The sequence below is a fragment of the Apodemus sylvaticus genome, chromosome 1 (assembly GCF_947179515.1).
Source record: "Apodemus sylvaticus chromosome 1, mApoSyl1.1, whole genome shotgun sequence".
Taxonomy (NCBI): Eukaryota; Metazoa; Chordata; class Mammalia; order Rodentia; family Muridae; genus Apodemus; species Apodemus sylvaticus.
Genome location: NC_067472.1, coordinates 105,294,023 through 105,318,909, shown reverse-complemented (window position 1 = coordinate 105,318,909; position 24,887 = coordinate 105,294,023). Strand labels below are relative to the sequence as shown.

At 37.4% G+C, this 24,887-nt stretch overlaps 1 protein-coding gene and 1 pseudogene across 2 annotated transcripts in view; both read left to right on the top strand.

The window, feature by feature from the left end:
• The window catches only part of Rab6a (RAB6A, member RAS oncogene family), a 39,665-nt gene that overhangs the window by 4,183 nt on the left and 10,595 nt on the right, over positions 1-24,887 (top strand). The window contains exons 2-6 of one of the 2 annotated variants that reach the window (XM_052157521.1): positions 16,628-16,686; positions 18,675-18,728; positions 20,153-20,258; positions 22,488-22,599; positions 24,141-24,234. In XM_052157521.1, the coding sequence (XP_052013481.1) occupies positions 16,628-16,686; positions 18,675-18,728; positions 20,153-20,258; positions 22,488-22,599; positions 24,141-24,234 (425 nt within the window). Of the gene's footprint in view, positions 1-16,627; positions 16,687-18,674; positions 18,729-20,152; positions 20,259-20,324; positions 20,431-22,487; positions 22,600-24,140; positions 24,235-24,887 lie in introns of both variants that reach the window. The other variant, XM_052157513.1, reaches the window with a different exon arrangement.
• Positions 9,082-9,757, top strand: LOC127684606 (cytochrome c oxidase subunit 4 isoform 1, mitochondrial-like; annotated as a pseudogene).

Sequence of the window (24,887 nt, the reverse complement as noted above, 5' to 3'; positions counted from 1 at the left end):
TTTATGTTCATTGAACCCCTATTACTAGCATAGAACCAGTTTCATGGATGCTGCTCAGAAATATTTGGTGATCAAACAATAGTTAAATTTAATAGTAGTCAAAGCCTATTAACTGTTTCACTAAAACACTAAGAGAAAAAAAACTCAATTGTCTGCATATTATATTTTTTTCTTTTTGATTTAAATAGGGTCCCTTCCCAGCTAAAGCTATTATCTGCTGTTAGTATAATACAAAAAAGTATATCAAATATGCACATGATGTGGTCATGTGATTTTATTTAGCTTTTCAAATGAACCATACCCTGCTCTGTAATGAAGATGAATTGTTTTATTACTTGGCGGATCTAGTTAATGGCATGAGTCTTGGCAATCTTATTTTCTCTTTATTTTGGTGTATAATAAAGGGATATTAAACTTTGTAACTTCTAAAGTCAGGAGAATCTTTTGCTATTATCAGGCTATTGTCTGGAAATCCAGAGGGGCTTTTAGGAATGTTATTAAGTGGTTTACAATGGAATTTACTGCAAATGTAATTATTAGTGATTATTATGAACATGATGGCAAGGAGACATGCATAACCAATACTGCTTTTTTCACTTTACATTACCCTTTTTCTGTCAATTTTTTGAACTACAATATAGTAAATAGGGAAAAGGTGTCAGAGACTAGTAATACTGAGTGCTATAATAGTATAGTATGGGTCACTCTGCTGTATTGGGCATTTTGCATTTCTTCTCTGTAAATTCCTTATGGGCAGAGTCTATTAAAACACTTAAAAGTTTTTCAGTAAACTACCTAAGTGTTTATTAAATGCTCAATTTGCCAGACACTTAGAAAAATTTTACATTTAATTAGTCTTCATAATGGCACTATATACACTAATAAATTCTGTTTACTATTTTTATTGATCCGGAAGGTAAAACATAAAAAGATGTTGAGTAATTTGCCAAAGGTCAATGGCCAATACTAACACTGGAAATTTGAACTTTGTGCTTTTAATCATTATTATCAATTAAGATTTAAAAATAAGTTTTAAGATTTAAAAATAAGATACAGAAGATATTCCCTTTGAGTTTCTTTGTTTGCAGAATGAAGCTGCAAGGACAAAGTGGCCTGATACTTTCAAATCCAGTAGCTCTCAAACTGGTCTGCTGATCCCCAGGACTTAAACTCTGTTCCAAGTACCTGTGAGAGCATGACAAGTAACAGTAAAAAAAAAAAATGTTCCTCATTTCTTTTTTTAAGTGCATGTGTATAAGAATGCATGCATACATGCATCTGTACTATGTGCATGCATGACCCATTGAGGCCAAAAGAGGACATTGGATTGGATTCCACTTGGAACTGGGGTTACAAGACAGTTGTGAGCTGCTATATGAGAGTTCTGGGACTTGAACCTGGGGCCTCTGGAAGAGCAGCAAGGGCTCTTAACTGCTGAGCCATCTCTCTAGCCTCTGTGTATATGGATTTGTATGGGTGAAGGTCAGAGGTCAGGAGCCATCACCTTATTTTGGGGGACATTGTTTCTTACTGGAACCTGGTGTTTGTCAATTAGGTTAGGCTGGCCATCCAGTGAATTCACTGGCTTTTCCTTCCCAGCACTGGGATAACAAACTATACCTAACATTTTCCATTATTGCTGTTGAGTAAACTCAGATCCTCATGCTTACATAACAAGCACCTTTCTCACTGAACCATCTTTCTAGTTTACCCCCCTCCCTCTCTCTCTCTCTTTTTCTCTCTCCTTCCCTTCCTTCCCCCCTCTCTCTCTCTCTCTCTCTCTCTCTCTCTCTCTCTCTTGACATGGTCTCAAGTAGACCTGGGTAGCCTCAGAAAAGAACGAATTAAGGGCTGAAAAGGTGGCTCAACAATTAAGACCACTTGCTGTTCTTTTCGGCCCTTAATTTTCTTTAAACAAACAAACAAACAAACAAACAAAAGAGCAGGAATAGCCAGTCACGGTAATACACTGCTGTAATCTTAATTCTTGGGCTGGAGAGATGGCTCAGTATTTAAGAGCACCGACCACTCTTCCAGATCTTGAGTTCAATTCCCAGTAACCACATGGTGGCTCAAAACCATCTGTAATGAAATCTGATACCCTCTCTGGTGTGTCTGAAGAGAACAATGGTGTATTCATAGACATAAATAAATAAATCTTTTTAAAAAATCCTAATTCTTAAGGGATTGAGGCAGGTAGGTCCAGCCAGCCTTGTGTACATATTTAGGTAGCAAGCACCTTTATATTATCACATTTTTATTTGTTTGTTTGCAGATGAGAACTCACCGTGTAGCACTGTTTGACTTGAAACTTGCTATGTGTGCTAGGCTGTTCTAAATTTACAGAGATCTGCCTACCTCTGCATTTCTAGTACTGAGATAGGCATGCCCTTCCATGTCCTGCTAACTTTATTTTTATTTTATGTGTATTCATATTTTACTTGAATGTATATATTGCAAACCATGAGTGTGCCTGTTACCTTGAGAGGCCAGAAGAGGGTGATGGATCCCCTGGAACTAGAGTTGAAAGCTGACATGCAGGTGGTTAGGAACCAAACCTAGGTCCTCTGGAAAAGCAACAAGTGCTCTGAACCCCACTGAGCCTTCTCTCCAGCCACACAAGTTTTTGTAAGTTCATCTCTCATTCACTCAGTATCTATTTGGAAGTACTCAAAACATTAATGATTTTTGGCTAAATTTTTTACCTGTTGTACAAATTTCACTTGTAAGCACATTTGAGGTTTGGGATTTTTTGTTTGCTTGTTTTTGTTTTTGTTGACCATATTGCCTATAGAAATTTTGTTGACCATATTACCTGTAGAATTGATTCGTTTCTGGACAGAATAATCCTGATTGACATTTTTTTCTTGGTGTGTGTATGTGTGTTTCTATGTATGAGCTTGTGTGTGGAGGTCAGAAGACAGTGTGGATGTTGTTACTTGGGTTTTGTTCTCTCTGTTCTGACTTGGCACTCACTGGTTAGGCTAGGCTATCTGACAGGCCAGAGAGTCCCAAGAAACCACCTACCTCTTCCTCCCCGGTGCTGAAATGATAAGCAGATGCCTACATGGCTAGCACTTCTCCCCTTTGAACATTGCTTTTTGAGATCAAACTTATATCCTTTTGCTTATGAAAGCACTTTACTGACTGAGCTCTCTCTCCAGGCCTCTATTATCATTGTTGCTGTTGGAGGTAGGCTGGGTTATGTAGAGTCTCACTATTGTGCCATGCTGAACACTGAATTGAAGACTTTATATATGCTAGCTAGGCAAACCTTTCCTAAATGCTGTATCCTTAGTCCTAGTAAATGGATTTGTTTTGTGCTTTTATCTGTCTCCCCCTATATAGCACTGACCTAGAACTTGACATTTCTGTATTAGTCTCTTGAATGCTAAGACTACAAATGAACTACCATGCCTGAGTTATGATTTTTTTTTCATAATCATACTTTGAGGTTATTTTGTAGTGAATTGCAGTGATCAAAAATTTTAATATTTAAATGACCTTTTTTTAAGGAGAGGTAAGAAGAAAATGGAGACTTATTCAATGTGGCCACCTTGAGCAGAGGATCAAAGAGATCACTGACTCCTCCAAATCTATCTAGCAAATGACTTTAACCTTACTCAGTATCAGAAAGTCTTTGTAGTTGTATGTAGGAAAGTCACATAAAAGAGGATACTTAAAAAAATAAATAAAAATAAGGCAAGATTGAGGAAACTTAAATAAACTAGAAGGAGAAAGATTTTATATCCTAAGTATCTAGAGTTAGTCAATGGTCAATTACTTGTTGAAGAAAATGTGGGCTTTTAAAAAAAAACATTGAGTCTGGGCATAATGTGAGACTGATCCTAGCTCTCAGGATATAGAGGAAAGCAGATCTCAGAGTTCTAGGCCACTCAGGGTTACAGAGAGAAACCTGTCTTGAAAAAAACAAAAGGGTTTATCTCAATTAGTGATATTTTTTTTTTTTTTTTGGTGGTTTTCCGAGACAGGGTTTCCTCTTGTGTAGCTGTGGTTGTCCTGGAACTCACTCTGTAGACCAGGCTGGCCTCGAACTCAGAAATCTGCCTGCCTCTGCCTCCCAGAGTGCTGGGATTACAGGCGTGCACCACCACTGCCCGCCTTTTTTTTTTAAGAAAATAATTTCAGTAAGTTTTTGGAGAGTTGAGATTTGTAACTTTGTTGGCTAGTTTTTTGGCAATTTGATAACAAACTAGAGTCATCTGAAAGAAGGAAATATCATTTGAGAAAATGCCTCCATTGGATAGAGCTATAGACAAGCCTTCTCTCTCTCTCTCTCTCTCTCTCTCTCTCTCTCTCTCTCTCTCTCTCTCTCTCTCTCTCTCTCTCTCTCTGATATGGGAGTTTTCAGCTCACTATGGGGAGTGCCAGCCATGGAGAGGTGGTCCTGAGTTGTGTGAGAAAGCAGGCTGAGCAAAGCCTGGGAGCAAGCAATAAGCAATGCTCTTCTATAGCTTCTGCTTCGGTTCTTTCTGGCATGATGGACTGTGATGTGGAGTGTAAGACAAACCCTTTCTTTCCTCCCTAAATTGCTTATGGTTGTGATGTTTTATAACAGCAATAGAAATCCTAACTAAGACAATAAGTAAGCAATAAGTATGATATATTTAAAAAGTTAGAGCCTGGGATTAGAGAGATGGTTCAGTGGTTAAGAGCACTGGCTGTTCAGCAGACCCTGGTTTTCTTAGCATCCACATTGCTGCTCACAACCTGTAACTTCAGTTCCAGGAGATCTAACATCCTCCTCTAGATTCTTCCAGCACTAGACACACAGACATACATGTAGGCCAAATACCCATACCTGTATAATAATAATTTTTTAAAGAAAAGTTAAAGGCAAGCTTGGCTTCCCATACTTGTAATTTCCACACTCAAAAACTTGAGGCTAGCCTGGTCTGCAGTGTGAGATCCTGTGATTTTTTTTTTTTTTATAATTTGTGATTTAGTCATATATGTTTTTGCATTCTTCAGATGTTTTCCTTTGGGGTTGGAGAGATGGATCAGTGGTTAAGAGCACTGGCTACTCTTCCAGAGGACCTGAGCTCAATTTCTAGCACACACACACACACACACACACACACACACACACACACACACACACACAATGTATATATTGGGGCTAGAGAAATTAAAGAGAATGCTCAGTGGTTAAGAGCATTGGCTGTTCTTCCAGAGGACCTGGGCTCTGTTCTCATGCCCACACAATGGTTCACAACCATCTGAAACTCCAGTTCCAGGAAACACACCTTCTGGCCTCTGAGGCCACCAAACATGCACACAGTGCAGGCTAAACACTCATACATATAAAATAATAAATAAATAAACAAAATAAAGAGATCTGTAAAATTTTATGGTATATATAACATTCGTAATTCCAGCATTTCAGAGCCTGAAGGATGAGGATTTCAATTTCAAGTTTAGTGCTTGTGCTACATAGGGAGATTCCCCCCCCCCCCAACAGCAACAATAAAAACAAAATAAAACTAAACTAAAAACAAAAGCTTCATACTCAAAAATGAATTAGTTGAATAAAGGCAGAAAGGGAAATATAATGACTCAAATTCAGATAGGTTTTTAAGCCACCCCTTCATTAAAGATCTATATAGTAGTTAGTCTACAACAGCAGCCATCAGGGGAAAAAACTACTCTTAACATCTTTAAGATCATAAATCTTGGTGTCTAGTGTAATGGCCATGCAGGTAAAATGCATAAAACTATTGAATATACCTAATCGTTAAGAAACTGACAATAGGTCTTTGGTGGGTTTTGTTTTGTCTGCTCTGTGTTTGATGCGTAATACTACAAAAAGTAACAGGAAAACAAAGTAAGATGACAGAATATCATCATTGTGCTTAAGAAAGCTAAACTCTAAGCTCATGCCTTTAATCTCCGCACTAGAGAGATAGAAGGAGATAGAAACAGGAAAGCCTGCCCTTTAGTGAGATCCAGGCCAGCCAGAGCTACTATCTCAAAAATCAGACCTTATCTAAAAACAAACAAATAGCCAAAAAAGAAACGAAACTCTGATCCTAGGTTCACCACCTTATAATTAATGTGTGTGTGTGTTTTCTAGCTCCTTTAAATTTTAATGCTATGCATTAAAACATAATAGGGCCATGCTTATTGCTTTTCACACAGTATACTTCTGAACTCTATACCCACTGATGATATGGAAGAGATACATAGGGCATTGTATGAGGAAGAGGGTTGAAATTGGGGCCATGCTCTTTCCAATCCTTGCCCACCTCTGTTTAGCAACGCAGAACCTCTCCAGTTGCTGTCTTTTTAAATTTTTATAAGGAAGATTCTATACTTTGGCTATTGCTGATTACCTCAGTCTTCTACTATTTTTCTAGAGATGGGGCTATAAGTACTAACTCTAACCATATGGTTAGTTCTGGCTCCTAGTTTCCCATCCTTTGGGATTTTCAGAAATAACCTTATTGATAATAAGTTAGAACTAAGGTCTTATGAGGAATTATAAAGGATGGCTAATTCAGTCTTAGTACCTCTATCAAAAGAAAAACATAAGAGCTTTATAAACTATATAGCTTGAACTTTGAGGTATTTTTTTTTATTATGTTACATTCCTAAATTTATGTTAAGATCAGAACCTTCAGTGTCTTAACATGTAAGGGGTTTTGGAGAAATAGTTAGGCTGAGATAATACTAGGGTATGATCCTAATACAATATGATTGATAGCCTAATAAAGAGGAAATTTAATCACATTTGTACTGAGGGGGAAATGATCAAGATCATGTTGAAACTCTGTACACCAAAGAATGCCAAGGATTGGTAGAAAATCAGCAGAAGCTCTGGAAAAGGAGTAGAGCAGGTTTGCCCTCAGAAGGAACCAACACTGCCAATCTTGTAACCTCAGCTTTCCTGTCTACAAACTGTGAGAGATTTATTTTCTGTTGTTTAAGTTACTCATACTTTACTATAGCATCTCTAGCAAGTTATATTATTTTGCAACAAAACAAAATCCATCTAGTACTTCCTGACAACTGTAATGGTAAATATGTATCTTATTTACTGTAAAACTAACATTTTTAAAAATTACTGTCATTTTATGTGTAAGTGTTTTGCCTGAATGTATGTCAGTATACCTTATATGTTTGTGGTGCCTGTAGAGGTCAGAAGAGGGTGTGGCATGCCCTGGGACTGCAGTTACTACAGCTGCCAGTTGTCATGTGGGTCTCAGCAGTTTGCCACCATCTCAATGCTTCTAATCAAACCAGGGTCCTCTGGAAGAGTAGCTAGCAGTCTTCGCCACTGAGGTATCATATCTCCAACTTCACTAATATTTTTTGAGCAGTTTGAGTCAAACTAATTTTTTTGTTTGTTTTGTTTTGTTTTGGGATTTGGTTTTTTTTTTTCGAGACAGGGTTTCTCTGTGTAGCCCTGGTTGTCCTGGAACTCACTCTGTAGACCAGGCTGGCCTCGAACTCAGAAATCTGCCTGCCTCTGCCTCCCAAGTGCTGGACTTACAGGCGTGCGCCACCAAGCCCGGCCAAACTAATTTTTTAAATTAGTATTAGTAAAATTGTGTAAATTAGTAATTTCCAGGTATTAGTATATTTGTTTTCATATGTAATACTATTAACTAACATTTGATTACTTGCTACATACCTTACAATTTTAGTTCATTTAATTCTTAAAATGAATCCTAAGAGCTTTTCCAAGTGATCTGTAGTTTCTGGTGATGGCAAAATGTTAGAATGTGCTTAAAAGAGGAAGGGAACATGTTGAGAGAAGGGGCTAAAGTGCAGTGGCAGAGTATTTGCTGAATATGTGCAAGGCCTTGGGTTTGATCTCAGCACCACAAAACTTAGAGTCATTCTGAAAAAGTTTCCAATAGAGAAAGCTGGAATTCCTTCAGCAACAAAGTAATAGCAGTACTGGTTCTGAATCTACAGAATTAAAGTATACATATGTATATTATTGTAAATATTTAAGAAAAGTGGAAAGGAAAGTTTATTCTTATAACTAGGGGCTGATAAGTGGCTCAGAGGTCAAGAGCACAGACTGCTCTTCCAAAGGATTAAGGATTGATTCTTAGTACCCAAATTGGAAATTTCAGTCCTTTTCTAGTCTCTGAGGGCACTGCATGCACATTGTATACTGACATAACATGCAGGCAAAACATCCATACAATAAATAATAAATAAAATTTTAAAATGAATTCTAATTAATAAATATAGCTAGAATAAGTAAAATTTTTCTATTTGGGACAGTACAGTAATAATGGCTGTAGATAAAGTTCTTTGATGAAAGTTACAATTAATGGACAGAGTTTAAGAACAGAATATTTTACTTAAGTTGAAACACTGAGGATAAGTCATATAAAAAAGAATTTTTCGACTGAAAATGTAGAAATAATTAGAGTGAGTTTGAAAGCATCTGGATGTTTTATTTCCCAAGTAGACAAGTTCTTTTGTGAAGAGATAACTACAGATTCAGGAATATCCCTTTAATATTGACCTTATAATGCTTTATTTACTAGTTTTAGTTGGTGTTCTTTGCCTCAGTATACCCTTTCTTTTTTTTTTTTTTTTTGTTTTTTTTTGTTTTTTGTTTTGTTTTATTGTTTTGTTTTTTGGATTTGGTTTTTTTGAGGCAGAGTTTCTCTGTATAGCCCTGGCTGTTCTGGAACTCACTCTGTAGACCAGGCTGGCCTCGAACTCAGAAATCCACCTGCCTCTGCCTCCCAGAGTACTGAGATTACAGGTGTGTGCCACCATCGCCTGGCTTAACCTTTCTTTTTATCAGAATATCTTAATCACATTTTTAAAACTTAATTTAGTGTTATATAAGCTATTACAATGATATTGGTAGGAGGTAGGATAGGAAGATAACATAGAATATAATAATATTGTATGGAGCTTGTTTACATAGGAAGGAATGTTTACTCAATCTAAAGGTAATTGATAATTACTTGGAATTTTTACTTATGAACACCAGTGGTTCTTAAACACCATTTATGGGTCTGGCTGTATTAGATTCCTATGCAGATATTTTAGAATATAAATACCAGGGCTGGAGAGATGGCTCAGTTAGGAGCACTCGCTGATCTTCCAGATTCTCTGGCCTCTATGGGCAAAACACCCATACACATGAAATAAGTGATTTTTAAAATCTGAGATCCTCTACTAGCAAGCTGTGAGGGTGAAGAGGGAGGTTGCTAAAGCAACACTAGCGGATTGATGGCTACCAGAGCACTTAATTTAATTGGCAACAGAGCCATTTCTACCTCTGTATGTGTCTTGAGTACACATGGGAGTGTTATGAAGTGACAACTGTGCTCTCTCTGGTTGTGTTGATCTGACCACCCCTTGCCTGATGTGGCCGTGTCAGGCTGTTGTCTGCCAGCCAGAAGACCCTGAAGGAGAAGACTGGCCTGGCCTGCTTCCAGTTTAACAAGAGCTTCCCTAAGATGAACAGGAGCACCAATGAGTAGAAGACAGTTGTGGGCGTGGCCATGTTTCTCATGGGATTCATGCTCTAATTCTGATGTGGGAGAAACACTTTCGGTACAGCCCCACCCCTCATAGCTTTGATGGAGACTCTGTGACCATGCAGACCCAGTATATGCTGGACAAGAAGGGTTTCTCTGCCAAGTAGGAATATAACAAAACAAGTGGAAAAAGTGAGATCCCACTTCTTGCTTCCTCTCCCTCAGTCAAAATGCTGGAAGTTGGACTGCTGTATCCAACAGTCTGTGTTAATAAATGACCAGGTTATGAGGGAAAAAAATGTCTAAAATTTAAAAAAAAAAACTGAGAAGTATTATCATAGCTCTAGCATTGTTCTGTCTACTTAGTTGCTTTTGCTGTTCATGGTCTTTTTGTATTTCCGTATGAATAGTTTGATTGTCTTTAATAGCTCTATAAAGTGTATCATTGAAATTGTGATTGATATTGCATTGAGTTCTGTAGGTTGCATTTAGTAATTTACCCATTTTCACAGTATTAATTCTGCTAATCTAGGAGTATAGAAGTCTTTTCATCTTCTAATTTCTTCAGTTTTTTTTTCACTGATGGTCTTTCACTTCCTTGGTTAGGTATATTACTAGGTACTTAAAAATTGGGATAGGGGTTGGGGGTAGAAAGCTGGTTCAGCAGTTAAGGTACTGGCTGCTCTTCCAGAGAACCTGGGTTCAACTTCCAGCATCTACTTACCAGATCGTGGTTCACAACCATCTATAACTTCAGTCACAAGGGATCCAACACCTTCTGACCTCCCTGGGCAACAGACTTGCTAATGTTATACAGACATATGTCAGGCAAAACACCTGTGCATATAAAAAATAAATAGAAAAGATAAAAAGAGTTTGTATCTTTAATTTGTTTTTTAAATTTAATTAAGATATTTTTTCTGGACGGGCAGTGGTGGTACATGTCTTTAATTCCAGTACTTGGGAGTCAGAGGCAGGCAGATTTCTGAGTTCGAGGACAGCCTGGTCTACGGAGTTGAGTTCCAGGACAGCCAGGGCTATACAGAGAAACCCTGTCTCAAAAAAACCAAAAAGGAAGAAAGGAAGGAAGGAAGATATTTTCTCTGATTTCCTTCTCAGTAAATTTGTTATGGGTATGAAGAAACCCATAACATTAATTACTGTCTTATGCTTTTACTGAAAGTATCAGATCTAGCAATAGTTGATAGCATCCACAGCATTTTAAGTATAAAATCGGGTCAGCTATGAAAGGACTTCTACCTTTCCTATTTTTATCCCTTTTATATAATCTTTCTCTTACCTTGTTGCTCTAGCTAAGATTAGGGTGGATTTTTTTTTTTAATAAGATGTATGTTTATTGTTCTTAATTGTGTGTCGGTGGCGTGTGTGAGTGCAGGTGCTCACAGAGGCCAGAGGAATTTTATCTCCCTGCAGACTTATTAAAGACAGGAGACTTTACAGACTTATGAGCCTGTTACTGGGATTTGAACTCTCGTCCTAGGAAGAGCAGTATGTGCTCTTAACAGATGAGCCATCTTTCCAGCCCAGTCTCTTTTTTTGTTTTGTTTTGTTTTTTTTTTTTTGGTTTTTTTGTTTTTGTTGTTGTTTTTTGGGTTTTTTTGGATTTGGTTTTTTCGAGATAAGGTTTTTCTGTATAGCTCTGGAACTCTCTCTGTAGACCAGGCTGTCCTCAAACTCAGAAATCCGCCTGCCTCTGCCCCCAGAGTGCTGGGATTACCCGGCCCTGTCTCTATTTTTGACAGTCTTGTTATGTAGCTCAGGCTAGCCATGAACTCAGATCTGTCTGCCTCTGCCTGTGCTTCAAGGCCAGGCTAAGACTCTGAGCACTTTGTTAAGCAGGCAGAGTGGGTATCTCTTTTGTCTCAGTCTAAATTTTCAGAAGATTCAGTATAATATTGGCTATAGGTTTGTCATATATGATCTTTATTATTTTGTGATATGTTCTATTCATTCCTAATTTCTTCAGAACTTTATCATGAAAGCATGTTGAACCTTGTCAGATGTTTTTCTAGAGCTAGGTGGTGGCACATGTCTTTAATCCCCGCACTCAGGAGACACAGGCAGACAGATCTCTCTTGAGTTCGAGGCCAGCTTGGACAGAGTGAGTCGCAGGATAGCCAAGGCTACACAAAAAGCAAACAACACCATGAACAAAAAAGAACATTTCCCATTCCTACAGAAGACCTGGGTTCAGTTTCTAGCACCCACATGATGCTAGATGTTAACAAACATCTGTAACTCCAGTTCCGGAGAATCTTAACACCCAGTTCTGACCTCTGTTGGTACCAGGTGTGCAAACACCCATATACATAAAATGAAATTTAAAAATCTAAAATATTTTTTATTTGTTTTATTGTTTTGTTTGTTTGAGACTGGGTTTCTCTGTATAGCCTTAGCTGTTTGGAACTCCCTCTATATAGACCAGGCTGGCCTCATTCTCAGAAATCTGCCTGCCTCTGCCTCACTAGTGCTGGGATTAACAGCATGTGCCATCACTGCTGAGTTCTAAATTTTTCTTTTAATTACCAAACAAAAACAGCTGGGCAGTGGTGGTGCCCAACTTTAATCCCAGCATTTGAGAGGCAGAGGCAGGCAGATTTCTGAATTCAAGGCCAGCCTGGACTACAGAGTGAGTTCCAGGACAGCCAGGGCTATACGGAGAACCCTGTCTCGAAAAAACAAAAAAACTGAACATGGTGTACCCATATAATACCAGCACTAAGGAAGTAGGGAGAGGAGGGCTCTAGGGCTTTAGGCTGGCCAGCCAGCGTAGCCTTAAAGGTCAGTTCCAGGTCTGCTTCAAAAACTAAGATGGTAAAGCTGGGGAAATGGCTTAGCAGATAAAAGCAGTAGCTGTGAAAATGTAAAATTGTTGACAAAATGTATATAAAAGTTGGATGAGGTGGTGTGAAGCTGTAAAGCCCTCATTCCTAAGGTCAAGTGGAAGGTGGAGACAGCAGAATCAATAGGAAACTGGCCTGAATAATGCAGCAGCAAAAATAACAAAAGACTCTGCCTCAAAAACAAAATGGAAGAAAAAAAAACTAGCCCCTGAAAAGTTATCCCCTGACTTCCTTCCTTTTCTTCCCTCTGCTTACCCGCTCTAGGATACATATATATGCACAATAAATAATCTTGATGAAACAGGCCAAAGTAATGTAGAAAGTGATTGGGGAAGCCACTTAAAGTCCACCTCTGTACACAAACAAACACACACACACACACACACACAAATGCATCTTCCAAGATAATTGTATGATCTCTTTTCTTTTTAACTATTTTTATAGTGTATTGCATTTACTATGCTGTGATAATAGTTATAATTATATTCTATGGTAACAATGGCTGAGATGTTGGGATCACAGCAGAAAAAGCTTGGCTGCAACTAAGTCTCATTGCATTATATCAAAAGCTCTCTCACTTGAGTGCTGTAGTTCTACAGCAACAGAAATCAACTAAACCAAGCTAAGCTGTGTCAACAACTCTCAAATACCCTGAAGTTTTAAAACACAAAGACAGCTGGGTATGATGATACACACCTTTAATCCCAGCACTCTGGAAGGAGGCAGATACCCGCAAAGCTCTTTGTGTTGAAAGCTAGCCTAGTCTACATAAAAAGTTCCAGGACAGCCAAGATTGCATAGAGACCCTGTCTCAAAAACACAGTAAGCCATTTTCTATAGAGCTAGACTGAGTTATAGTTTGTTTTCTCCTAAAATTATATTAAAACAAAAATGAAGTAGAGTAAGTATTATGGCAAGCACCCGTGGTTCCAGCTGCATGAATGGGTAAGGACTTCAAGCCTAGCTTGAGCAAAGATGTGTATTAACCTTATTTCTGAACATTTCAGGATTGTCTAGTTTTTTTAGTTGTTTCTTGTTAATTTTCTTTTAAAAAATACTTTTTTATGTGTATGAGTGTTCTGCCTACATGTATGTAGGTGCATTACAAGTGTGCCTAGGTCAAAGGAGGGCATTAGAGCCCTTGGAACTGGAGTTAGGGATAGTTGTGAACTACAGTGTGAGTGCTGGGAACTGAACCTGGAAGGTGCTCTTACTTGCTAAGCTATCTCTAGCTCATTTGTTAATTTTCATTGAGGACAAAGAAAATGGGTATTCAAGGGATGATGGGGAACAGGACAGAGTGTTATTGTCCTAGAACTTACAGTGAAAACCATAGGGGTCTTAAATTTGCAGTAATCCTCTTGCCTCTGCTTCCTGAGTTCTAGAATTACAGTGTGCACCACCACACACAGACCAAAGGATTCCCCTAAATAAAAGTTGGCAGAAAAAAGTTTTTTCTTCACTAATTCTATAGAGTGAGAATAAGAATAAAAGTTTCTTTAAAACATCTGGTATGTGTAACACTATCATAATTGGTAATAAAATACTATTATTGGGGAGTGGGCATGAGACAGGATCTCTATATAGCCCTGGTTGTGCTAGAACTCACTGTATAGACCAGGGTAGCTTCACACTCAGAGATCCACTTTCTTCTACCTCTCGAGAACTGGGAATGAAGGCAAGCACCACCATGCTGACAAAACACTCTTGTTTCATTTCAGGGAAATAGTTTAAGCTACAAGTGCCTTTTAAAACCTGAATTTTCTTAGACTATTCTTTACATACTATGGTGAAGGGATAATATAAAAGCCTGATCTCTGCTCCTCTTGGAGAAGGGTGTAAATCAGAGGAAGTAGAGTTTTGGTCTCAGAGGGATAGAAATGTTTATTCAACTGCTTAGAGATTTTTATCTATTTTTGGACCTGTTTGTGTTCCATTGATCTGCTTTTCTGTCTTTAAGCCAGTATTCAGTGTCATACTGTCTGGACTCTGGTAGTTTATTTTATCATAGTCAGTTTTGAAGTTGTTCACTGCTATCAGGATTGCTTATTTGTATTTCTAAATAAACTTAAGAATTGATTTAATAGTTTTTCAAAAAGCTTTTGTGACAGAGCTTATGTCATGTGTGATTTAAAGAGTCTTTTATCATTGGTTGGTTGTTTATCTATTTAGTTATTTCACGTGTGCATATTTTGCCTGCATGTATATCTGTGCACCTAGTGCATGCGTGGGCTTGCAGTGTCCAGAAGAGAGAAACAGATCTCCTGGAGCTGAATTCATGATGTAGGTGTTGGAAATTGAACCTCCTCTTCTACAAGGGCAACCAGCTACATAATATATCCTTCCATTTATTTAGATTTTTTTTGTTGTTGTTCTTTTTTCTCAAAGTATTCTATTGTATTGAATATTGACGTCTTACACGTGTTGTTAAGGATTCCTTATTTTGCTAGATGTGGTAGTACACACTTTTAATCCCAGTACTCGGAAGGCAGAGGCAAACATATCTCTGTTCTAGGCCAGCCTGGACTACAGAGGGAGTTCCAGAACATTCAGGGCTACACAGAGAAACCCTGTCTCAAAAAACAAAACAATTTCTTTAGGAGCTGGAGAATGGCTCAATGGTTAAGAATATATAACTGTTCTTGTAGAGGACCTGAGTTGAGTTCCTAGCACCCATTTTGGGCTGTTCACAATTACCAGTTACTCCAGTTCCTGGTAGATTTGTGGCCTGTGTCTTTTGTAGGCACCCACACTTACATGCATATTTCCTCCCTATACATGTGCAGGCACATTTACACATGATTTAAAGTGAAATATTTTTTAAAACAAAACTTATTTAAAATTAAACTAAAATGTCAATGACTGGTTATGATTTTTATCTTTACCAAAATATATACATTTTGGGGAACATTTGAGAAGTTTATTAACCTATTTCCTTTCTAACTTATAGAATTATTACATTTGTTTTATTTGTTGTTTTGATTTTGTTTGTTTGTTTGTTTGTTTGTTGGATTTGGTTTTTTCGAGACAGGGTTTCTCTGTATAGCCCTGGCTTTCCTGGAACTCACTTTGTAGACCAGGCTGGCCTTGAACTCAGAAATCCCCCTGCCTCTGCCTCCCAGAGTGCTGGGATTACAGGCATGCGCCGCCACCACCTGTCTTGTTGTTTTGATAATTTTGAGACAGGGCCTCTCTGTGTAGCCTGGCTTATCTGGAATTCATTGTAGACTGGGTGAGCCTTGAACTCACAGGCCTACCTGGTTCTTGAGTTTGTTTTGTATTAGAATCTATGTGAAGTGACTGGAGAAACAGAAAAGTTATTAGATGTGGTTCTTGTTCTTGGAGAATGTACACCTTAGTAAGGAAATTCCCAGTATTTCACTATATCAGTCTTGTGCTTTTCCTAAAAATTCCAATGCAAAGTTGAATTTCAGCCAGACATACTGGCTGGCACATGCTTAGAATCCCTTGCTCCAGAGACTGAGACAAGAGAATGACCAGAAATTTAAGGCCAATCCAGGCTCTACATAATGAGTTTAAGACCAGCCTGGGCTATTAGCAAAAATTAGAATTGTAGGACTGGAGAGATGGCTCAGCAGTTAAGAGCACTGCTTTTCCAGAGGTCCTGAGTTCAATTCCTAGCAACCACATGGTGGCTCACAACTATCTGTAATGGGATCCGATGCCCTCTTCTGGTGTGTCTGAACACAGCTAAACGCATAGAAAGCAATCTAGTTCTTAAAACTCTGATAACCCATCAAAGGACTGTTTTGAGTTCATTTCCCAGCAACTACACAGTGGCTCACATCCATCTGTAATGGAATCAGATACTTTCTTCTGGAGTGTCTGAAGACAGCTGCAGTGTACTCTTATTTAAAAAAAAAAAAGAATTAGTTCTTAAAGCCCCATAGCCCATTGCAGCACTGCTTGTCTTTTACTCCTATGGATTGGATTCACTAAACAAATTGAGCATGAGATGGTGAGAGTTTTGTTTTGTTTGTTCATTTCTACCTCCCTTTTGCTTTTTGTGAATTTGCAATTTCAACATTATTTTGTTCCATCCTATCTCTTCATTTTCTTCAGCTTTTAGCTAAATACTTTTTTGCCTGTGTCTTTAGTGTAAAGAAATCATTATCTGTAAATGAGACAGTCCTGTCAACAAACTCTGGATAAAACAATTGAATATATTTTCCATTTAACTTAATTGCAGTTCTTTGAGCAGTGCCTGGGAACCTAATGCACTTAATATGTTCACTAAGCATATTTTTCTCTTTTTCTTTTCAGTTGGAAAAACATCCTTGATCACCAGATTCATGTATGACAGTTTTGACAACACCTATCAGGTATTTTGTTTTTGCCAAAAGTTCATTCATGGGCTCGAGATATGGCTCAGTTGTTAAGAATACTGACTGCTCTCCCAGAGGTCCTGAGTTCAAATCCCAGCAACCACATGGTGGCTCACAACCATCTGTAATGGGATCTGACACCCTCTTCTGGTGTGTCTGAAGACAACAAAGTGTACTTATATATAATAAATAATCTTAAAAGTTTATTGCTGGGCGGTGGTGGCACACGCCTGTAATTCCAGCACTTGGGAGACAGAGGCAGGCGGATTTCTGAGTTCGAGGCCAACTTGGTGTACAGAGTAAGTTCCAGGACAGTCATAGCTACACAGAGTAACCCTGTCTCAAAAAACCAAACTTAAAAAAAAAAAAAAGTTTATTGATTTACATGCAGCCATAGATATAAAAGTGCTTTGTATAATGTGTAAATTATACAAAATATAAATGATCTTGACCATAGTCATAACCTTATTAGTCAGTTTACTTTCAAAGTCTATTGAAAAATTATTTTTACTGTCTTCTGAGAAAAAAATTAGAAGTGATAATTAGTTTTTGGTTTTTTTTTTTTTTTTTTTTTTTTTTTTTTTTTTTTTTTTTAAATAGAGAACTTATCCAAATCTGAGATTTGGATTTTCTGATTTTGAGATTTTTTTTTTTTTTTTGAGAATTTATTTTAGCTTATGACATCAGAGAATTTAGGCCATCATGATAGGAAACTTACAGTGGACTAACTAGTTCACATAACTTGTCTCAGTAGATTTTAAGCAGGGAGGGACATGCCAATACATAGCTACTTATTTCCTTTTTTCCTCTTTTTCTTTTAAAATGAGATCTGTTTTATTTTATGTGTGGGTATTTTGCTTGTGTGTATATATGTGCATTCTGATGCCAGGGGCATCAGAATAGGGCATTAGATCCCCTGGAACTGGAGTTAGGATGGTTGACTACCACCAAGTGAAGGCTGGGAATTGAACATGCTTTCCTGAAGGAAAACTGCTCTTAACTGCTGAGCTGTCACTTGAGCCCCCATGTCCAGTTAATTTATCTCTCTATTTAATTTAGACTTCATTAATGTCAACCTTTTTTCCCCTAGTTCTTGCCTTTTAAAAGTCCTTATTATTTAACCAGGCACACAGTATTTTACACTGTGTTTGGATCATAGAAGATACTTAATGAAAGATAAAGGAAAAATTTTGTTTCTTTAATATACTACTTCCACATTAGAAGAATTATGTTCCCTTGGAAGTCATATTTATTGGTCTCTGACTGTCTTTGGTACCAGAACAAGCCGTTATGTAGGAAGTTTAGGTGTGATTATGTTTCCATCAACATAAAATTCATTTTATAAAATTATTGGGACAGATAAAAGCCATTCTGACTGGGGAACATTAAGATAATCAGACTAAGATTTGTATTCAGATATTTGAATATTCTGGTTTTTTTTATATATATACATACATACATACATACATACATACATACATACATACATACCCAGGGCTGGCAAGATGGCTCAGCGATTAAGAGCACCGACTGCTCTTCTGAAAGTCCTGAGTTCAAATCCCAGCAACCACATGGTGGCTCACAACCATCCATAATGTGATCTGATGCCCTCTTCTGGGGCATCTGAAGACAGCTACAGTGTACTTACAGATAATAAATAAATTTTTTTTTTTTTTTAAAAAAAAACATTGTCTTGTTCTCTATGTAATAAGAAAAATCGGTATGAGAATTGAGTTTTCTTTCATGAATGAGGATGAGAATTGATCATGTAAAAGGGCCTGAAGGAATTAGGCCAACTCCAACGCAGAGTGAGTGCTTAGTACATGGAAACAGTTAACATTGGACATGTTTTTTCTTGCTTGGCCGAAGTGTGGTTATGTCTGTATTTATTATTTCTTTCACATTCATAAATCCTGTTTGTTATTCCAAACTGCTGGCTACACCGAACTGTTATTATTTGCTAACTCTTTTGTTTTGTTTTATAGGCAACAATTGGCATTGACTTCTTATCAAAAACAATGTACTTGGAGGATCGAACCGTGAGTAATGTTTTCAGTGTGCAGTTTTCTGCAACACTTCAGGCTAGAAAACTAAGGTCACTGCTTACTCAGTATTTGTCACCATGAGAAGAGCTTACAAAATTACCAAAATCGGGTCTTGAAAAAAAATTTTATGGAGTTTATTTTTGTCATTCTGATTTATTATTTCCATTTAATGTTGAAAGCAAGAAAGTCAGAATTAGTTTGTAAATTCCTGATATCTTTAGACTTATTTTGCTATCTTGATTTAGAAAAAAGACAACAGATAGATTTATAAGAAAATTAAAAGAAATTTTTAGCCGGGCGGTGGTGGTGCATGCCTGTAATCCCAGCACTCTGGGAGGCAGAGGCAGGCGGATTTCTGTGTTCGAGGCCAGCCTGGTCTAGTTTCAGGACAGCCAGGGCTACACAGAGAAACCCTGTCTTGAAAAAAACCAAATCCAAAAAAAAAAAAAAAAATAGGAATTTTTATGAGGAAATTTTAGCTTTTGAACACTAGTCAAGTCATTCAGAAAGTTTTTATAGTATGTGAACTTAAAGGCTTTCTTTGTCAGAATAGAATGTGTAGCAGGGTGATCTGTCAAATTTTTAATCTTTCATTTTGTTGAGTGTTTCTTTGAGAAAAATTATATTTTAGCCCACTCTTCCTTGAAGAGATAACTGTCATCACTTAAACACTGAATAACTTAATGCACCCAAAATATGAAACATTCTAATATTCTTTCTCATTTCTGAAGTATGTGATTTTTTTGGGGGGAGGTGGATACTTTCATTTGTAATAATAGTTTTTCTTAAAACTTGAGCTGGGAAACTGCTTTGTGTGACTAAGAATTATTTTTAGGATTTTCTATAATGTGATGTGGCAGAAAAAAGTAAACAACATTTTTATATAAGATTGCAGAAATTTATTCTCTTTTCTATCCCCTCCCCCATCATTTACAACGTTCTGGACACAAATGTGTAGGAGAAACAAAATACAGTAATCATAGACCCATGTTCACTTCAGAGAGACTCTGTCATCTGATAGCTTGATGTTTCCATTAATATTTACCTTCATTTTCTCTTTTATACTCAGTATTTTAACATCAACCATCTACTTCTGATCATTTGGAAGACACTGAGATTCAAACTTACAGGGAGGGTCAGGAAAAGCATTATTTCTTACTTTGTGAAATCTTTTGCAAATCATTTTTATGATTATACCTTCAGAACAAGCAAGTTTGTAGTACTGCTCCCTTTTTAGAAAGGAGTTTGTTAACGTTTTCATTCCTCTGCATTAAACCTTTATATGAGTTGTCTACCACTCATGTTACCAAAAACAAAAACCAAAAAAAAACCAAAAAAACCTTTTTAAGTATTATTTTTTTGGAGTTTTTTGTTTTGTTTTGTTTTTTTTTTTTTATTTACTTTTTCCCATCCCACAGATCAGGCTGCAGCTGTGGGATACTGCGGGTCAGGAACGTTTCCGTAGCCTCATTCCCAGTTACATCCGTGACTCTGCTGCAGCCGTAGTAGTTTACGATATCACAAGTAGGTATACTGCGATGGGTTGACCTTTCTTACTTTTCTCGCTTGTTTGACTGATTTTGTTGTTAGGTGCGATTGCAATTATGGGACACAGCAGGTCAAGAACGGTTCAGGAGCTTGATTCCTAGCTACATTCGTGACTCCACTGTGGCAGTTGTTGTTTATGATATCACAAGTGAGTGGGGGGATTATGCATTTCTAATCTTCTTTCAACCTTTAGCATAGCTGCATGCATGTTTGTCTTGTGCTTGTTTTCCTTACTGGCATGAAAAACATTTTATCATAGCAAACTGTATCCCAGGATAGCAAAGTCAGAAATCCTTGCCTCCGTGTTTGTACCAGTATGTATGCTCAACGTCTGTGTGCCAGGTTTTCACTGTCTTTGGGATCCAGTTATGATTTATTTCAAGGATTTCATAGTATCATCTTATCCATAAACTAGCCCATAGTATAGCAGTTAAAGGAATATTATTCCTTAATTTATCTCAGATTTCAAAGATAATCTGTATTTAAGACTGCTGCCAAGTTATCCAGATCCTTTATGACTTCTGTTGAGACTTTTAAAAGTTTCTGTCAGCTAGCATTTTCTGTGCTTCCCTCTTCCAGTCATTCTCTTATATAGAGAAAAACAGAGAAACATAATGTGTATTTTGTTAGTCATTTTTGCTTGAATATGTGCATTTTGTGAATGATTTTTCTTTATTGGTAACAAATTACACTTTTCATTTTTCTCCAAGAAAAAATTTAATGGGAAATGAATAATTTTTTTTTTCTTCAAAACCTGAGTGTTGTCTGGTGGTGGTGGCACGCCTGTAATCCCAGCACTCTGGGAGGCAGAGGCAGGCAGATTTCTGAGTTCGAGGCCAGCCTGGTCTACAGAGTAAGCTCCAGGACAGCCAGGGCTATATAGAGAAGCCCTGTCCCCAAAAACAACAACAACAACAACAAGAAAACCAAAAAAAAAAAACCCTGAGTGCCTTCGGTCTTTTAAGTGACTATAAGTTCTCATGGAGCATTGGTGACTGCTCTCTAGCTGTGGTTATCTTTGTAAATTGTTTTATTACACTTGTAAGGCAATATTTAACATCATTCCATACACTAGTCCATAATTTATAGGAAAGCCAAGATTATATGGCATCTTGCACTCCTGTAAAAATATTACATACAAGCAATTCATTTGAACTAGTCATAATATTAATAGACATTATTGTGTGCTCAGCCAGAAGTCTTACTAAACAGTAATTACAGTGGCAAAATTAGAGTACATTCCGAGATATATTTTTCTTCTTTTCTTTTTTAAATCGTTTTTGGATATGTGCTTTATGCAGTCTTCTCTTGCAGCTTTACTTTAGGTTGCTACTTGTTTTAAAAAAATTAATTTTCATTATAATGCATTGATCTGTTTTGCAGCTTTAAAGTGTTTGTGTTTACTTTAACCAAAGCAAATGAAGCTTGTCATGGTTTTCTTTTAAAATTCCACAAATGTGACTAAAATACTACTAAATTTGTTACTTTAGCTGTTTAAAAATATTAAAATATTCTAGCTAGAATATTTTAGAAGATTTAGAAAGGGTGAATTCATTTAGAAGTGAGCCTGGTACATCAAAATAATTAAGGTCACTTCACATAGATTCTAATAGAAAACAAATATAATAGACAGTTCTGGTTGCACATACTTGCAATCACAGAAGAGATAGTAGAAGCAGAAGAAAGGATTTTCAAAATAAGGTTAAAGTCATCACAAACTGAGTAAGCAATGCAAGCACAGTGGTGTTGAAAGCTATAGAAAGGCTTTATGAATTTTCTGGATGTGTTGGGACTTCCTGGCTGACATACTTTTGAAATGCTTTCTTTGTCATGTTTGGTATGTATTAGTATAAATGATCAAAAAAAGCATTGCAGCAATGTGACACCATATTATCTGCTGTAACTGTCCTTAAAGATCAGAAAACTTTTTATTTTTATAATTATGTAGTATTTACAATAGTTTGATCATTGTGTCAAGAAAAAAGCTTTTCTCCAAAATGAACAGTGAGGATTTTATTTTCCTCAGACTTTTTTAGATCACTGACAGTTGTAATCAGATAAAATGGAGTTACGTTGTAGGCACATTAAAAATGGGGTCTTAATGTGCTGTCCCCCTTCCCTCTTTTAGGGTATTTGTGGGAAGTGTCCTTTACTGGGGGAGGCATTTTCAATAATACTAATCCCTCTGTCTACTCTCAATGCCAGATGTTAACTCATTCCAGCAAACTACAAAATGGATTGATGATGTCAGAACAGAAAGAGGAAGTGATGTCATCATCATGCTAGTAGGAAATAAAACAGATCTTGCTGATAAGAGGTATGAAATAACTCTGAATGCTTAGCTTCAATGTTAAATAACATGTCTATTTACAAAAAATGCTTAAAACCTAGAGTGATGATGGTACGTGCCTGTAATCCCAGCATTGGAGAGGTAAAAGCAGGAAAATGAGAAATTTTAAATCATCTTGGGCTAGCAAGTTCTAAGCCAACCAGGGGTGTGAGGTTATGTCTCAAAACAAAAATATTCAATGGGTTCAGCCAAATAAAAACACATTAATAAAATAAATCTTAGTTTTATGGGGCTAGGGAGATGGTTCAGTGGAGGAGTTGTTGTGCAAACCTGAGGACCTGAGTTCAGATTGCTAATGCATAAAAAGCCAAGTATGGCCTATGCCTTGTTTGTAATTCCAATGTTGGGGCCCCAAAGGCAAGAGGATTGCTGGGACTGCCAGGCTACTAGGCAGAGAACTATATATAGGGAAGCATGCTTGTTTGTTGAAGGTTTGGGTACACATTCATCCAGGTACATCACCAGCAGCTGCACACATTCACACACAGAGATTGTTAAATTGGGGGCTGACAATGTAGTTAAGTTCCTGGAGGGCTTCCTGGGTTCTGTCAAAAGCACTTAATAAAAATTTGGCATGATAGCGTTTTTGTATAATTCTAGTACTTTGAGAGGTTGAGACAGGGAGATCAGAAGTTCAGTCATCCTGGGCTACATGAGGCCCTGTCTTTCTTTATTGGTCTTTTTCAAGACAGTTTCTCTGTATAGCTCTGGCTGTCCTGAAACTCTCTGTAGAACAGGCTGACTTCAAACTCAGTGATCCTCCTGCCTCTGCCTCCTGGGTGCTGGTTTTAAAGGCATGTACTGCCACTACTAGCCTGAAATTCTTTTTACACACATGCACACAGACACACAATTTGATTACGGGCATGGAGAGAGATAGCTCAATAGTTTAGAGTACTGACTGCTCTTCCAGAGGACGTGGGCTTAACACCCACATGGCTCATGACTGTCCGTAACTCGAGTTCCAAGTGTCCAGTGCCCTCTTCTGAAAGCCTCTGGATACTAGGCATGCATGTGGTAAACAGACATACATGCAAACAGAACATTATACACATGAAATAAATGAAGGATTTTTTTAAAGTCAGTAAACTGTGTATGCTCATTAGTAGAGCTCTTGCCCAGCATATGTAAGACCCTAAGTTTAATTCCCAGTACTAGGGGAGAAAAATAAACATAACATACACATAAACACAGACACATACAGTTTTGTTTTGTTTTTGTTTTGTTTTGTTTTGTTTTAATTTGGTTTTCTTGAGACAGGGTTTCTCTGTATGGCTCTGGCTGTCCTGGAACTCACTCTATAGACTAGGATGGCCTCAAACTCAGAAATTTGCCTGCCTCTGCCTCCCAGAGTGCTGATAGACACATGCAGTTCTTGAGTACTACACACAGTTATGTTTCCAAACTAATGGCTGTTTCTATAGCCAACACCAATAGAACTTGGTTTATAGTTTTATGATTTCATTTTTCAAAAATATTAATTTGCCTTTTTAAATTTTTTCTTATAGGCAAGTGTCAATTGAGGAGGGAGAGAGGAAAGCCAAAGAGCTGAATGTTATGTTTATTGAGACCAGTGCAAAAGCAGGATACAATGTAAAGCAGGTAAGTGTTATTTGAGTATGAATGGTTGTTCCTAACTTACAAAAATGTGAATAATTGTGAGTAAGCTATTTTTTTAGTGTAAAGGTTTCTTTCAATTAGCAACAGCAACTAGAATTCATGACCTAGAAATATATTCTCAGAGAGTAAGAAAAAAATATCTGTGGCATAGTTTTGTTAAAAAAAAAAAAAAAAGAAAGTATTTCCCAAGCTATTCAGATTACACACAGGATAACAAATTCATTATGATTGCAGTATTTCTGAGTATAAAGTTTTTGTTTGTTTTTTGGTTTTGTTTTGGGTTTTTGGTTTTGGTTTTGGTTTTTTTCAAGACAGGGTTTCTCTGTATAGCCCTGGCTGTCCTAGAACTCACTCTGTAGAACAGGCTGGCTTCGAACTCAGAAATCCTCCTGCCTCTGCCTCCCAGAGTGCTGGGCCTACAGGCGTGCGCCACCACCGCCGGACTTGGTTTTTTTGTTTTGTTTTGTTTTGTTTTTTGGGTTTTGTTTTTTTTTTTAGGATTTATTTTATATATATGAGTACACTGTAGATGTTTACAGACACACGAGAAGAGGGCATCTAACCCTTTACAGATGGTTGTGAGCCACCATGTGGTTGCTGGGAATTGAACTCAGGACCTCTGGAAGAACAGTCGG